General features: G+C 43.4%; 1 protein-coding gene across 1 annotated transcript in view; it reads right to left on the minus strand.

Moving 5' to 3' along the window:
- Window positions 1-14630: 14630 nt before the first annotated feature.
- CYP4X1 (cytochrome P450 family 4 subfamily X member 1) overlaps window positions 14631-17968 on the minus strand; it is a 49217-nt gene continuing 45879 nt past the window's right edge. Inside the window, exons 10-12 of the mRNA XM_070364907.1 lie at window positions 17064-17128; window positions 16227-16306; window positions 14631-15404 (exon numbers count right to left, since the gene is read on the minus strand). Of these exons, the coding sequence (XP_070221008.1) occupies window positions 15236-15404; window positions 16227-16306; window positions 17064-17128 (314 nt within the window). The 3' untranslated portion in view covers window positions 14631-15235. The remainder of the gene's footprint in view (window positions 15405-16226; window positions 16307-17063; window positions 17129-17968) is intronic.

A 17968-nucleotide genomic window follows, 5' to 3' on the forward strand; every position in this document is an offset into this window, starting at 1 on the left:
GGGCCAGGCTCTGGGGGACTTAGCATCCGGTCCTCATGACACACCTCCCTTTCTCTCAGAAACGGTCCAAGAGCCCCATGGCCTCTGTCTTGAGTCATTATTCCAGAGATTAAGGAATGATAATGTTGGTGGTGCCCTGGTCCCTAGAGACCCTGGCCCAGTGGGGAAGAATAGAGAGCTTGATGAGAGAGAGAGAAAGAAAGTTCAGGGACGAGTCTCAGTATCATCCTGAGCAGGCTGGAAGATGGTGGAACCTCTTGGGGAACACTGATGGGGTTGTGTGAACTGTGCCTCTACCTGCAACCTGGGCGCCTTTTCCTGCTTCTCACGAAGGCACTGGGTAGTGGGTGGCCCCGAGAGTGACAGGTGCCAGGGGACAAGAAGGAGTGTGTGGGATGAGGATGCATTTGGACAAGTGGTTGGGAGCTGGTGGGATGTCTACAGGGAGAGGACTAGGGGGCATTTGGGTGTATAGGGCAGGTCTGAAGTGCAGTTGAGCAATTTCTAGTTCAACCAGAGCTTTTGCTTTCCAGTTGGATGCCCACTGGGAGGTTAAGAGGACAGGTCTGGGCCAGGCAGCCTGGACACAAAACCGATATGACACTAATACTGTGTTGGACAAATCAGTCAACAAAGCTCCAGGTTACTCATCTGTAAACTGGGGGGAGTACGTGGTGTCCATTTAATAAGAGGTGTTGTGAAGACTCAAAAAAGTGGTGTACATAATACACAGAATAGTGTCAAGTGTACAGTTAGTGCACACAACAAATGTTAGCTTTTGTCTTATTATTATTATTATTATTACAGGATGAACTCGGTTGGATGCAGGACCACTCTGTGTCAGAGCTAGCAAAATCCTTCAAGTCATTTAGTTCAGTTTAGTATTAATAATATTGCACGGTGGAATCTGCAGCCCAAGGAAGGGATGGCCCCTGCCCAGTGTCATGTGACAAGTCAGGTTGAGAGGCAAGCTAGAGGCTCTGCATGGCTGGTTGGAACAGAATGTGCTGGGCCCAGCTGTCCCCCTGGACCTCTGGAGGAGCCAGCATAATGGGGCTGGTTTGTTCTGCATTGCTGAGGCTGGTACTGTTCTGTACGTGGACTTTGCAAATGAGTAACTGGGCTCCTGACCAGTTCAGGCTGTGAGCTTGGGGTGTGGGATGGGGGTGGTGATGAGGATGGGTGCTGGTGAAGTGGAGGACGGGTGGAGGAGGAGCGTGAGCTCCAGCGAGCAGGGAGGAAAAGGAGAGAGAGGGATGGGAAGAAGCTGATGGAAGAATCTTCCAGGTGCCAAGAGCTAACAAGTTGCAACAAAAGACTGGGAAGGGTCTTCCCTCCAACCCAAAGGCAGTGATGGTGGTGGTGATGGTTCGCACGCTGAAGCTAACAGCTGTTTTGTGGTGTGTAGGATGATTTCTGATTGGAGATTTTTTCTGATCCTATTTTCTTGAGGAAAAAATGCAGACTCAGAAAGGGAGGTAAATTGCTTAAGGTCACGCAGTCTGGAAGTGGCACTGGACCCTGCTCTTTTGACTTTAAATCTATTGTTAATTCTACCTCAATGTAGAGTTCCTTGTGTGCTTGTATGTGTGTGTGTGTGTGTGTGAGAGAGAGAGAGAAATGGGAAGATGAAGAGGAAAATAAAGTGTTTGTCACTGTAGCATTCGCAGTCCTTTAGAAAGAGGCATCTGGGAACTGGAGAGCGGTCCCCTTAGTAACTAAGCGGATGCTTGGTAGTGGCTACTTCTGCCTTCATCCTGCCTGCTCGCACCTCCACATCTTCCACCTCCAGTCCTCTGCCGAATCTGCTCTCACTAGGAGCACCAGAATCCTGTCTTCTTGTTGCAAGATACAGTGGCCTGTCTGATGCTTCTGCTCTCAGCACAATAGGATGATGGCCGTTTTCTCTGGGGAGTTCTTTCTGACCACCCTGGTGAACCCTCAGCACCCCAGGCTCACACAGGCCCATGGACTCACAGCCTCACGTTGGTCATGGTGGTGCTCTCTGAACAAGACAGCTGATCTCTGTGAGGCAGAGACCACAGCTGCCTTGTTTGTCATGATGTCCGAGTGTCCAGCATAGGTCCGGAATAATGGGAGGTCCCCGGTCAATGGTGGTTGAATGAATGTCATAAGGATCTTATCCCCTCCGTTTATTTACATTCCTTCCCATGAAGTATCAGCTTCTGAATCAGCATCTTCAGCTCCATCCCCTCTAGGACCCAGTTACCCCCTGCACAACTCTGCAGGAACCTCAGACCAAGATGGAATTCTGGATCTCTGACTCATCTGAGCCCCCTGTGCTGCTAGGGGCACCACCAGTCATCCACCCAGGCCAGAGGTGGATGGCCCCAAATCCCCCTCCCTCACCCCACCCTACCTCCCCTGCTTCAGGTCTGCAGCTTGCATGGATGTTTGCAGCAACCCTCTGTCCTCCTTATTCTCATTCTTGCTTCATGCTCAAACTATCCTCCACACATGGTCACTCGAGAGACCTTTCCCAAACACAGAGTCAAGCGGGACCCAGCCCTTTACATCTGTGAGGTGAGCCTCCCTCCTCCAGGAGGGGCCCTGGACTTGAAGCCAGACTTCCCTGGGCAAATCCTGCCCTGCCAATTTTATATTAGCATGATGTTGGGCAAGTTAGTAACATAGGTGCGTCAGCCTCTGAATATGAAAATTAAGGGTAAAATGATGCCCATCTTATTGGGTTGCAGTGAAGAGTAAATGTGTTAATGTATGTACAGGAAGCGTAGAGTATTTAAATAAATACTTAGTGTTAGCAACAGACGTCTTTCTTTTCCTCTTTTGCCTGCAACGTCTTAATTAGCCACGAGATGGCACACTGCAGGCGCTCTGCTACTTAACTGCTCCAAGCTTTCCTTCCTTCCCTACCACAGTGCTTCACATCTCAGTGCCTATTTGTTTATGTTCTGGGCTTATGTTTTCCCTTCTGCCAGCCTCAGCAACTTCAGGAACGCTTTCTGATACATCTTTCCCACTCCAAACTCACCAAGTGGATTGTTTTCTGTCTGCGAGCTCCTGGAGGGCATGACATCTCCAGGTCTCTGGGCAGAGTCCCTGCATAGAAGAAGAGCTGTGTTTGTCAGATGAATGAATACGTGTCAGCCAGTCCCAGCTCAGCCACTTAAATAATTTGCATGATCTTGGGCAAATCAATTTACTTCTCAAGTTTTTTTTTTTTTTTTTCCTTAAATGGACATCAAAGAGGCTCAACAACATACATGTGGAGACAGCCCAGTGCAAAGCCTTAGTAAGATCTGACATGGTGTAGACCCAGGGCCACCTTGCCCAGACACCTGCCTGCCAACCATGGAGCATTGTCATTGCCCACCAGCTATTACCCACTTGTGCTTACTCCTGTCCCCCATCCCAGTTGAGGGTATTAGAAATGAGTTTACCTCTTCCTAAAGGTCCTTTTTTATCAAGTATGGTCTGGAGTTAGTCTGCAAGCTGGCTGGGCTGGGTGGGCCGAGGCTTAGTTGATGGTTCAGCTGAGTCCAGTGGGCTCCCATTTGCCTGGAAAGCACAGGTTCAGCCTCCCTGTCCCTGAAAGCCCCACTATCCTCCTGAATGAGGCCCTCCTGGGCCTTGTCTTCTTCACTCTGGTTCCTGATGTCCCAGCTCTGGCTGGGGTGGGACACTGCCTCTGTTTGGATGACCTTAGTCATTGTGCCTCTCCCATAAAAACCCTGAAAACAATGGTCCTTCCTTAGGACAAACTCCCAGGATGGAATGACTCCATGAAAGAATATAAGCATTTTTGAGGCTCTTGTAAAGTACATGCTCACCAGTGATTTCTTTAACAGTTGAAGCCATTTATACTTAATCAGTTCACTGTAAGCAGCGTGGGTGGGGGAAGATTCCAGTTTGCCTTGGTGCCAAACACTTAAAAATTGTTCGAAAAGAAAGTATAATACTTTCTTTTTTGCCAAATGTCTGTTCTGTCCTTTATCCTTTCTCCTTATTGCTGGCAATATCTTGAAAAGCCACCAAATGGCAGCACTCACACACAATCCTTGGGATGCTTAATGCCACCAGCAATCCCTTTTCCTGTGTGTAGAGGGGAATCTGCCCAGGCCGAGGTCCGAGCGTAGTGACCACTGATAGGATCCCTGAGAGATGTGCGGGTGGCTCAAATGGAGAGATCACTGGTTGGAAGTCAAGTGCCTGGGATTCTAGAACTCGTCCTGTCCTGCCTTAAGTTTAGCTACCATTTATTTCCTGAGGACTGCCTGGGCTACATTTTATCCAACCATCACATCAGGAGCATCCATCACCAGGATTTGTGTCCATATTTACAATTCCTTTTCCTGTACATTGGCTGTCTTAAAAATTGTATGTATCCCACTGAAGATATGCTGGAATTTCCGTATCTGCGATGGCACCCTCAGGCATGGGGATTAGGTTGTTCTCTGTAGACCCTATCTCTGCCTAAATATCCAATAACTGCCTCACTCCATGTTAAGCAAGAGTTCTACAGGGTATGGTATCCTATAATATTCCAAATGGAAACTCAGATACAGGGTTATCTATATTCAGAATTCCTTGTAAATATCTAAGGTTTTTATATACCCTTATCAATTTACCCATTCCCTAGACAGTGTAATAAGAGACTATAAGATGATGCAGTTACTTTCTGTTAATCATAAGGGAAGATAGCTGAGGACAAAGCTGTCATGCAGAGATATGCAGAGATGAAAGTAATCTAGAGGTTGAATTGGACCCTAGATCAAACTGTGCTTGAAAGCCACACTACGATTAGTTACATGAGCCAATAATTTTTTTTTGCAGTTGAAGTCAGTTTGAGTTTTTGATGTATTTTTTTGTGGGTTACACCAAAAGGAAACCTATATGATCCAGGAAGATATCAGAATTATTTCTAATAGTTGTTAAAACCAATCAGAAGTATCCTAAATTACATAATTTATCCCCAAACCATATAGATATATTTTGGCATTATATTTATCTTCATATTCTTCCTCTGGTAATAAAATTCCTTCATTAATCATTATATGAGGAGACTTAAAATTAGCAAACTTTCTTTAGGAACACATGGATTCCATCCTTAGATTTTAGGATAATTTGGCACATGAGTATGGGAGGCTTGTAGCAGTCTAGAGTTAGCTCGAAGTGGAGCAGAGTCAGGGCCAGGGTCATTTTGCATTTATCCATGGCAAAATGCTGCCTAATGCCGTTCCTGGGGACACCAGGGAGGAAAAGTAATACCTGATAAATCTGTATATTATTAGAAACATGAGACAATCTTTTTATATATGACACCTTTTCCAGGGAAACAAAATCCATATTCTAAACCAAACCAAGTTTGTGATAGAATTCAGAAAAGGTTTTAAATATAATGGGACCATAGAGTTCCTTTGTGTCAAGACTAAGTGATAGTGAATTGTATCAACAATTGATTCTGCAGGATCCATAGAACTAGAAAATTTTTCCAAATTATGGAGAAGAAACACTAGTTTTACTATTATTCATTTAGAAATCTGTGCAGTTGAGCATGAGAATTCTTTTTTTTTGACAGAGACACAAGAAGGTTTTTAATAAGTAAAATATGGAACATGTAATGTTTTACATTCACAATTCTGCTCTTTGTTGCCATGACAATTTACCCCAGCCTTGAATTTGCAGTAAAGAGCATGAGAATATTAAACCTGGTATACTCTGTGGATTATACTGTGTTTGGTAAAGCAGGTTTTTCTTATACCATATTGGAGCTTCCCTGGTGGCTCAGATGGTAAAGAATCTGCCTGCAATGCAGGAGACCCAAGTTCAATCCCGAGTCAGGAAGATCCCCTGGACAAGGGCATGGCAACCCATTCCAGTATTCTTGCCTGGAGAATTCCATGGACTAAAGAGCCTGATGAGCTACAGTCCATGGGGTCACAAAGATTCGGACATGACTGAGCAGCTACTATGGGAAAGGGACATTAGGAACTTAGAACAGGAATTTAGATTGTGCCTGGGTGCTGCCAATGTTGCCTTGTCTGGGGTGGAGATGGCTGGCATCAGTACATGCCCACTTGCCATGGAACAGAGCTGTCTTTCATGAAATTAACTGATCTCTTTGGGGGCTCGTCTGAACTCCCTGGCCATAAAAGAAGACAAGCCAGGTACGTGGTAGGGATGTGGCACTCATGCAGTGCCAGTGAGCCGTGGGCCTACAGTGAGTGAATTTTGTCAAGCAAGCACTATAGTACACTTCCATCCTGTTTACCAGCTTGAGTCTTTACCTTGATCCAGCTGAAAATGGTAGGAAGGCATAGGGGGGTCTTTTTTTCACAATTTTCCTTGGAGAATCTCAAGGGGTAAAGATCTGTAATGAGAATGAAGGTCCTCCACTCCCCTCACGCACAAACTCTACACATATCATGAATGCAATTCCTAAAGCTAACGCTAGGAACTGACAAAGGCTGGGTACTACAAGCCTAGCCTGTGGATCACAATAAACTGTGGAAAATTCTGAAAGAGATGGGAATACCAGGCCACCTGACCTGCCTCTTGAGAAACCTATATGTAGGTCAGGAAGCAACAGTTAGAACTGGACATGGAACAACAGACTGGTTCCAAATAGGAAAAGGAGTACATCAAGGCTGTATATTGTCACCCTGCTTATTTAACTTACATGCAGAGTACATCATAAGAAATGCTGGGCTGGAGGAAGCACAAGCTGGAATCAAGATTGCCGGGAGAAATATCAATAACCTCAGATATGCAGATGACGCCACCCTTATGGCAGAAAGTGAAGAGGAACTAAAAAGCCTCTTGATGCAAGTGAAAGAGGAGAGTGAAAAAGTTGGCTTAAAGCTCAACATTCAGAACACTAAGATCATGGCATCTGGTCCCATCCTTTCATGGGAAATAGATGGGGAAACATTGAAAACAGTGTCAGACTTTATTTTTTTGGGCTCCAAAATCACTGCAGATGGTGACTGCAGCCATGAAATTAAAAGACGCTTACTCCTTGGAAGAAAAGTTATGACCAACCTAGATAGCATATTCAAAAGCAGAGACATTACTTTGCCAACAAAGGTCCGTCTAGTCAAGGCTATGGTTTTTCCTGTGGTCATGTATGGATGTGAGAGTTGGACTGTGAAGAAAGCTGAGCGCAGAAGAATTAACGCTTTTGAACTGTGGTGTTGGAGAAGACTCTTGAGAGTCCCTTGGACTTCAAGGAGATCCAACCAGTCCATTCTAAAGGAGATCAGTCCTGGGTATTCTTTGGAAGGAATGATGCTAAAGCTGAAACTCCAGTCCTTGGCCACCTCATGTGAAGAGTTGACTCATTGGAAAAGACTCTGATGCTGGGAGGGATTGGGGGCAGGAGGATAAGGGGAGAAGAGAGGATGAGATGGCTGGATGGCATCACTGACTAGATAGACATGAGTTTGGGTGAACTCCAGGAGTTGGTGATGGACAAGGAGGCCTGGCGTGCTGCGATTCATGGGGTCACAAAGAGTCAGACACGACTGAGTGACTGAACTGAACTGACCTGATGCTCCTAAAGGCCTGCCATTGAAAACACATCTGGAGCAAGCAGAGACTGTGCAATCTAGGAGCAGATCTAATATGTCCCTAGGATAAAAAGCAACCATGAATCATTCAGTTCAATTCAGTTCAGTCGCTCAGTCATGTCCGACTCTTCATGACTCCATGAATTGCAGCACGCCAGGCCTCCCTGTCCATCACCAACTCCCAGAGTTCACCCAGACTCAGGTCCACCGAGTCAGTGATGCCATCTAGCCATCTCATCCTCTGTCGCCCCCTTCTCCTCCTGCCCCCAATCCCTCCCAGCATCAGACTCTTTTCCAATGAGTCAACTCTTCGCATGAGGTGGCCAAAGTACTGGAGTTTCAGCTTTAGCATCATTCCTTCCAAAGAAATCCCAGGGCTGATCTCCTTTATGAATCATTAGGACAATTAAAATACAATCCGACTTAGCCAAATCTATTGACTTCACTATTTTCCCTTCAAGGACTACCTTGTAGCTCAGTCAGTAAAGGATCTGCCTGCAGTGAGGAGACCCGGGTTCAAACCCTGGGTTGGGAAGATCCCCTGGAGAAGGAAATGGCAACCCACTCCAGTATCCTTGCCTGGAAAATCTCATGGACAGTGGAGCCTGGTGGGCTGCAGTCCATGGGGTCATAAAGAGTCAGGCATGACTGAGCGACTAATACTAATACTAATTTTCCCTTCAGGGCTTCCCTGGTGGCTCAGACAGTAAACTGTCTGCCTGCAATGTGGGAGATCCTGGTTTGATCCTTGCTGGACATGGAACAACAGATTGGTTCCAAATCAGGAAAGGAGTACATCAAGGCTGTATATTGTCACCGTGCTTATTTAACTAATATACAGAGTACATCATGAGAAACGCTGGGCTGGAGGAAGCACAAGCTGGAATCAAGATTGCAGGGAGAAATATCAATAACCTCAGATATGCAGATGACACCACCCTTATGGAAGAAAGCGAAGAGGAACTAAAGAGCCTCTTGATGAAAGTGAAAGAGGAGAGTGAAAAAGTTGGCTTAAAGCTCAACATTCAGAACACTAAGATCATGGCATCTGTTCCCATCACTTCATGGCAAATAGATGGGGAAATAGTGGCTGACTTTATTCTTTTGGGCTCCAAAATCACTGCAGATGGTGACTGCAGCCATGAAATTAAAAGATGCTTGCTCCTTGGAAGAAAACCTATGACCAACCTGGACAGCATATATGCAGAGACATTATTTTGCCAGCAAAGGTCCGTCTAGTCAAGGCTATGGTTTTTCCCTGGTTGCTCAGCTGGTAAAGAATCTGCCTGCAATTTGGGAGACCTGGGTTCTATCCCTGGGTTGGGAAGATTCCCTGGAGAAGAATTGGCAATCCACTCCAGTTTTCTTGCCTGGAGAATCCCCATGAACAGAGGAGCCTGGCAGGCTACAGTCCATGGGGTCACACGACTGAGTGACTGAGTACAACACATGGTTTTTCTAGTAGTCATATATGGATGTAAGAGTTGGACTATCAAGAAAGCTGAGCACTGAAGAACTGATGCTTTTGAACGGTGACTCTTGAGAGTCCCTTGGACTGCAAAGAGATCCAACCAGTCCATCCTAAAGGAGATCAGTCCTGAATATTCACTGGAAGGACTGATGCTGAAGCTGAAATTCCAATACTTTGGCCACCTGATGCGAAGAACTGACTCATTAAAAAAGCCTCCTGATGCTGGGAAAGATTGAAGGCAGGAGGAGAAGGGGCCGACAGAGGATGAGAGGGTTGGATGGCATCACTGACTCGATGGACATGATTTTGAGCAAACTCCGGGAGTTGGTGATAGACAGGGAGGACTGGTGTGCTCAGTCCATGGGGTTGCAAAAAGCCGGACATGATTGAGTGACTGAACTGAACTGATTATCCCTTCACAGTAAATAACTGCCTTTGTCATATACAAATTGACAAGGAATCAAATTATTTATTACTCTTTTCTTTTGTCTTGGTTCCCAATAGACTGAGCTAGTGACTTGTATAAAGTTCGTGTGTGTGTGCTCAGTTGTGTCAGACTCTCTGTGACTGACTGTCATAGACTGTAGCCTGTCAGACTCCTCTGTCCATGGGATTTTCCCAGCAAGAATACTGGAGTGAGTTGCCATGCCCTCCGCCAGGGGATTTTCCCGACCCAGGGATTGAACCCGTGTCTCCTACATTGGCAGGTGGCTTCCTAACCACTGAGCCATCTGGGAATCCCTGTGCAAAGGTCAAGAGGTGGCAATTCAAATACTCAAGTCATTCAGATCCTGGCCCCTCCACCTCCCCATCTCTGTGGGAGGTGTAGATGAGCACGGCCTGGATTTAGACTGTGTGATGGCTCTGAACACTGGTTCACAGCCAAGGATCATGCTCTTTCTCTTCCAGACCCTGTAGGTCTCTCCTTTCCTTCTCACCCTCATTCAGGTTAACTTTAAATGTAAATGAGAGTGGGATTTTTGAAGGTCTAAACTCAAATATGCGCTAATGTTTTACAAGGCAAAGACTTTATAATTTTGCTACTTTAATGATTTCCAGTAACAAATTGTTTGTGGTCTATATCACAACTCAATGACTAGCTTGACTTTATGAATAAATGAAAGTGGGGTGCAAGGTGGTTAAATGACATTGTGTCAGTCAACTAATCACATACCTTTTACTTCCCAAAAGGATGTGATGTGTTTCTGTTGATGAAGAATCGTCATGGAACACTGGAAACTTTACAAATGGGAAATATTTTTCTTTTCTTTGTTTTATTTTTAAATATTTATTTATCTACTTGGCTGCCCTGAATCTTAGCTATGGTACATGGCATCTTCTGTCTTTGTTTGCAGCATGCAGAATCTTTAATTGAGGCATCAGTTCAGTTCAGTTCAGTCGCTCAGTCGTGTCCGACTCTTTGCGACCCCATGAATCGCAGCACACCACGCCTCCCTGTCCATCACCAACTCCGGGAGTTCATTCATATGAACTCTTAATTGTGGCATGTGGGATCTAGTTTCCTGACCAGGGATTGAACCTGGGGGCCCTGCCTCGAGAGTGCAGAGTCTTAGCTATTGGACCACCAGGGAAGTCCCAAAGTATTTTTCTTTTAAAAACACAGGAATTTTGTTCTGTTTTCTCTTTCCTAATCTATGGATGATTGTTCTAACCACGCCCTCTACTGTGAATATCTTCTGTTCCCTTCTATCCTTGTTGACTATCTCAGATGCCACTGGGTGGAGTTTGGGACTGTCATACCTGAGGGTCTTCCCATTCAGCAGGGTTGTGGTGAAGAGTCCAAATATTGAGAAACAAAGGCATTCCTGAGTAAACAGGAGGAAAAGTAGGTGAGCTAAGATTCTGACTTCAAGAGACGACTCATTGGAAAAGACCCTGATGTTGGGAAAGATTGAAGACAGGAGGAGACGGGGATGACAGAGGACGAGATGATTGGATGGCATCACCAACTCAGTGGACATGAATCTGAGCAAACTTTGGGAGATAGTAAAGGACAGAGAAGCCTGGCGTGCGCAGTCCATGGGGCTCCAAACAGTCGGACATAACTGAGTGACCGAACAACAATGATTTGTGACATTGAGCATCTTTTCATCTGTCTGTAGGTCCTCTGTATGTCTTCTTTGGAAGAATGCCTATTCAGGTCCTTTGCCCATTTTTAAATTGGATTTTTTTAATATATGGGGCAGGAGGAGAAGGGGATGACAAAGGGTCAGATGGCTGGATGGCATCACTGACTCAATGGATGTGAGTCTGGGTGAACTCTGGGAGTTGGTGATGGACAGGCAGGCCTGGCATGCTGTGATTCATGGGGTTGCAAAGAGTTGGACACGACTGAGCGACTGAACAGAACTGAACTGATGAGTTCTTTATAGATTGTGGATATTAACCCCTTAGTAGACATATCATTCGAAGAAGGAAATGGCAACCCACTCTAATACTCTTGCCTGGAAAATCCCATGGATGGAGGAGCCTGGTGGGCTGTCTATGGGGTCGCACAGAGTCGGACACGACTGAAGCGACTTAGCAGCAGCAGCAGCAGACATATCATCTGAATCTTCATTCAGTATGCTTTTCATTTTGTTGATAGTTTCCTTCCCTGTGCAAAAGCTTTTTAGTTTGATGCAGTCTCATTTATTTATTTAGCTCCTTTTTCCTTTACATAAAGAGACAGATCCAGAAAATTATTGCTAAGACCCATGACAAAAAGCTCACTGCCTATAGTGTTCTTCTAGGAATTTTATGGCTTCTAGTCTTCCTTTTAAGTGTTTAATTCATTTTATTTTTTTGAGTATATGGTGTGAGAAAAGTTATCTAGTTTCATCCTTTTACATGTAGCTATCCATCAAATCTATATATTGTTAAAGAAATTTTGAGTTGTACCAATGGGTGAGTTTTACAAAGGAGGAAGTTGTTTTTTTGTTCAGTATTCTCAAACTGCCTAAGGATGAAATGACTTGCCTCCTGAACATGGGGTACCTCCACTACTAGACATATCCATCTGCTAAAGTTCTCCAAGATATTAGGGCAAAGGAATGGCTCTCAATAGGTTCCAGAAACGGGCTCAGGGAGCCCACTGGTGTCACAAGATCATAGACAAGCTCTTTTACTGGCGCTTAGAAAATGTCTGTATTTCTGGGGGAAGATTTGCTGTTTTCTTCAAATTTGTAAAATGATCAGTGATGCACAAAAGGTAAAGAATAAAAACATGACACTTGATATGATTTACAACTAACTCTGTTGGGTGTACTGTCCTTTACAGAAAAACTTTAAGATTAGTGTTTAAGAAGTTGAACATTGTTTTTTGCTTGTGTGCCATCTCCCAGTTGGGGGGACAAAAGAGAGAGTGATGGCATTTTGGTCAGGTTTATGTGACTCCTTCAAGATACTTGCCCACATCACCTACTCCTGACTTGAGACTGAATACTTATAGATTTACCAGTACGGCCTGCTGAATGGTGACCTTTAATTACTAGACTCTAAATGCTATGACACCCTTCACGGTCTCAGCACTATCCCTGATACAGTTTCTATTTTAAAAACATCAGTAGGCTATTTGTGGCCGAGATGACTCAGTGTCCCTTCAACATCTTTTCTCCACTCTTACAGAAATATCGATAGTTTTAGCTGAGAACATGGTCCTAGTGAAAGACCACATTTCCTAGTCTCCTTTTCAGCTAAAGGAGGAAGTCGGTTATAGGCAGAGCTGTGAGCAGAAGGGATGTATACAATTTCCAGCTAATGTTTTCATAAAGAAAGGTGCATACCTTCCCATTCCCTCTTATGTTCTCTCACTTGCTCAAAGGCAGATGCGGTGGTGGGAGCTGGTAACTATCTCAGATCATTAACTGAAAGCCACGTGTTGAAGATGGAGAACAAAAGACTGAAGGAGCCTGGATGCCTTGACGGTCTTGTAAAGCAAACCATGCTACCAACTCTGACCACTTGCCTCCCTGAGATTTTAATGTGAGAAAGAAAGAAATTTCTATCTGGTTTAGGTCCCTCTATTTGGGGACCTTCTTGTTAGAGTGGGTTATTACTGATGTGATCAGTGCTTACTTTCCATTTACTGTCTACCCATATTGTCAAGAATACTAGTTTGCTTTTACTTGGCAGGGATCATGTTTAAGGGCTATTTAAACTGTCCATCTACTTGCCATAATTTTGCTGCTATGAGGCACTTGAGGAAAAGGAGGGCTAACTTCCATTACCATCCTTCAGGTTTCAACTTGTTTGTCACCTTCTCAAAGAAGATGTTCTAGACAACCCCATCTAAAGTAAATTCCCCTTAAAAGCAAATACCATATGACATCACTTACTGTGGAAACTAATATATGGCACAAATGAACCTGTCTACTACACAGAAACAGACTCACAGACAGAGAAACCAGACTTGTGGTTGCCAAGGGGAAGGGAGGGGGAGAGAGATGGACTGAGAGTTTGGGTTGGGTAGATGCAAGCTACTACATTTAGAATGGATCAACAAGGTCCTGCTGTATAGCACAGGGAATTATATCCAATCTCCTGGGATAACCTAACTGCCATCCCTTAATGACACCCCTACACAGCTTGAAGGGGCGTCCCTGGTAGCTCAGCTGGTAAAGAATTCATCTAAGATGCGGGAGACCCTGGTTCAATTCCTGGGTTGGAAAAATCCACTGGAGAAGGGATAGGCTACCCACTCCAGTATTCTTGGTCTTCCATGGTGGCTCGGCTGCTAAAGAAGCCGCTTGCAATGCAGGAGACCTGGGTTCAACCCCTGGGTTGGGAAGATCCCCTGGAGAAGGGAAAGGCTGCCCACTCCAGTATTCTTGCCTGAAGAATTCCATGGACTGGAGAAGTCCACGGGGTCACAAAGAGTTGGACATGCCTGAGCGACTTTCATTTCATTTTCCTGGGATAAACCTGGGAAAAGAATTTTAAAAATAATGTATATATGTGTAAAGCTGATATAGCAGAGATTGGCACATTGTAAATCAACTATACTTAAGTGAAAAGAAGTAAGTTCCACTGGATTACTGTCTAGCTCAACCACTCATTTCTTTCATGGCACTCAGTATTAATACAATTTGTATTTATCTATTTGGTATCCATTTTCCACTTTAGAAGCTCCATGAAGGCAGGGACCATGTATATTAATCCACTGAGTATCTAATATGTATCAAATATTTGGCACTTACACATCAAATAAGTGGTGAATCTCGAAATCATTAAGAAATTCCTGTTCAGGCTTCACAAGAGTTGTTAGCATCAGGAAACTATATAGAATGTCTTGAAAATATTCCAAACAAAAGCCTTCTTATCCCAGACTCAAACCCCACAGACCACAAAGACAAGTTTACATACCTTACTTTGTGAAAATTTAGAAGTCCTGTATGATAAAAGACACCATAAATACAGTTTTCAAAAAGTAAAAGAATGGGGGGAAATTACAAAGAAAAGTTATAATCAAGGATTATTATCCACAATATGTAAAGAGCTTACATGAATCAATAAGAAAAAGATAACTTCATGGAAAAATAAACATAGATGACATATACATTACAGAGAACAAAACAAAGATAAACATAAATGGCCAATAAGCATGTTTTGAAAACTAAAAGTAATGTCTCCAATAATAGGAAAAGAGCTAAAAAAATTATAGTATATTCACATTACAGAATTTCATGAAGTCATGATTAGAAATGAGATGTATTTTTATTGAGTGAAAAAAGGAAGAATAATATGGATATGATCCCATAGACAAGAATATGTACATACATATGCATATATGAAATGTACAGGAAAAAGTCTGAAAGAATGCATCCCAAGCTATTCTGTTTTTAGGAAAAGCAGTAGGATCGGGCAGGGAGGTGTGGCTATGTGAAATGGGATTTTTACTTCTTACTCCATAGCTTTTCTAGTGTTGTAAATCTTTTACTGTGAGCATACATTCATCTATTATGAGTGCAATTCTGAAAGAGATTTTAAAACAGCAGAAAATATATGGAAGCCACTTAGAAAATTCTTGATATTTGGCATTAGTAATAACCAGAATCAAACAGAAAAGATGAGAAAATCTCTGAATCATACAGAAACATATCAAGGTGACACCCTATGTCACCATACTTTGATTACTCTCTATTTTCCAGGACCTTGAGCTGAAATTTAACTTTAAAACAAAATGTATAAAATCATCATGTCCTAGGCTCTAACATTAGGGGAGTTTCTTCAGGTGCAAGTAGATCCCCTTCTTGGGTTTGATGAAAACGTAGGGCATGAAGACAACAGGCTTGGTGGGCTCTACTCTCATCTGGAAGCGGAGCAGAATCAAGGCAACAACCACCTTTATCTCAGCTATGGCAAAATTCTGCCCGATGCAGTTCCTGCAGACACCAAGAAAAAAGAGACTGGAAGAACTGATACTTCTTCTGACGCTTTAATAAGATACTAGAAAAACAAGTCTGTTGTTAACAATACATTTGCACATGAAATTCCATACCAACTTTTGGACTTTGGACTTACCTTGTTCCCTGTAAGAATGTGAGCTGGAAGGTTCAAATTGATGCCCTTCCAAAACAGGGTGGCACTTGGAGCTGCTCACAGAATTGTTCCTCCCTCCACCCCCTCCCAACCCGCCATGAAGTTCTAATGTATAATAAAACATGATGACCATAGTTGGTAATACACTGTATTGTAGAACTGAAATTTGCTAAGAAAGAAGAACTTAAATGTCCTCTCACACACAAAAAAGGACAGGTATGTAAGCTGAAGAATATGTTAATGAACTACATGGGAAGGAATCTTCTCACAGTGTATATCGACTCATCATGATGCATATATCAAGTGTCTTACAATTTAAGATTCTAATATAAAGATGAAATAAAAGATGAAATAAATTGTTTTTCTGAAAAAGAATCATCTCATCTTTATTGGGAGTGAACCTGCATTGAACCCATGAGCAACAGCTTGCCTTGCTGTTTAGCCGTCTGAGCCATGGCTGTATAGGATGCCGTAGCAAACGGTGTTGTCCTTCGTGAAACTAACTGACACTTTCAGTGGCTCAAACAGGCACTAAGATCTACCTCATGGTCAGGTGAGAAGATAAGTTTCCATAGAAGAACTTATAGAGCTGGGGGGCTGAAGCGAGAAGGCTGTTTCCAGGTAAACATTTTTATGTGTTTTTAAAAACTTCAAATAGTCCTCACCTTGGTCCAGATGAGAATGGTAAGTAAGCATGGGAGTGTCTTTTATTACATTCCTGGGAGAACCTCAAGGGGTCAAAGACCTGAAATGAGAGGGTAACCCCACGACCATCCCCAAAACACCATTAACACATTTCTGAAGCTACTGCTTAGCACCGATCAACAGAAATATCCATGCACCACATATGTAATTTCAAATGTTCTGGTATCCACATTTTTACAAGGGGTAATGAATTTTCTAATATAATTTATTTAACAGAAAATATGATCATTCCAACATGAATTCATATACATAATTACTTCAAGAAAATATTTCCTATTTTTTGTACTACAGCTGCAAAATTTTACTTTCCCAGCACATCTCAGTTCTAACCAGCCACATTTCAAGTGCTCCACACCACATGTGGTTAATGGCTACCACCCTGGACAGTACAACTGTAGACCTGCTGACCTTGTCTGGTCTCCCAGGTGATTAGTCTGCTACCCAGACTAGGAAAGAGGAAAGCAGAAATACCATGGCCGGTGGTAGTATTTGCACTTTGAAGGTACAAGTGCATCTACTTAGAAGTCAAGCCAAGATGACCTACGTGATCAGTTGTCCAACTTGCCGTTACACATAACGGGTTTGAAACTAGCAGCGTATAAAAAAGGAAGTATCTACACACGTGTTTAGAGTTTCAAGAGACTCAGGTATGCTCCAAACCTTCTTTTTGCCTCTTCAGATCCTTTCTCCTCCCTTTCCCACCTTGCTCTGGGCTCCAAACTGACCCACGGGGTTTCCTGTTGGGTTTGACCAATAAAAGGCATTGAAAGGAAATCTGGAGAGTGGGACAGTCATACCTGTGGGTTTTCCCAGACGGCGGGGTTGTGGTGGAGACCCCAGATACTGAGAACCACAGTCATTCCTGAGAAAGGAAGGAAATAAAAGAGATTGCAGAAAAAAGAGCAAGTTGTGAGCTCCTTTTATACTGCTCTTCAGTAACACTTTTCTTTTTGAAGGGAAAGACTTAGTTCCTGGCAGAGTTCTGTGGGCCGTAGCTGATGCCAGCAGTGAAGGACCCATAAAAAGATGGGGTCTGGTGGCACCTCAGTTTTCAAATCAATGATCTATTTAATACCTGATTCTATCTTAAGGCACTCTTGGTATCATGTCAAAATGATAGCCTATGTTTATGTTTTCCACTATCTCTAGAAATTGTTTATGCATCTATTCATGGACTATAAAGTATCCAGACACAACAGCTTAGGTACATTTAGGAACAGAATTGTACTTCCACTCTGCAGATCCAATGACAAGTTTCTGTTGGTGCAGGTCATACATGGAAGTAGGGAATTTTGGCAAATGTTCATGTAGTATGAGGATTTTAAAAAAGACAGAAGAAAAATAAATAAAATTTAAAAAACAAAAAAGGAAAAAAAGAGGTGAGATAATTTGAGGATTATTGGGTTATCAGAAATAATTTTGGTAAAGTAATTCTAGATCTGTCAACAAAGGGACAGTAAGTGACAGGCTGTTGGTACTGATACAAGCAATCCTGTTGGCTTGTTCCTAAGGGCAAGAGTTAATTGAACACTGAAGCAGATTAAGTGGAGCGTATCTCATGTGATCTCTCTGCCTCCCACTTGCCCTGCTCAGGTACTTGTGCTGTTCTGAAAAGCACTGGGCTCCAGACATGGAACCTCTGAGCAAGTTCTAGCTCTGCTCAATGCACTTTGGGATCCCCCAGTGGGTTTTTGGCTACACC

Source organism: Bos mutus, chromosome 3, assembly GCF_027580195.1.
Source record: "Bos mutus isolate GX-2022 chromosome 3, NWIPB_WYAK_1.1, whole genome shotgun sequence".
In the NCBI taxonomy this organism is placed as follows: domain Eukaryota; kingdom Metazoa; phylum Chordata; class Mammalia; order Artiodactyla; family Bovidae; genus Bos; species Bos mutus.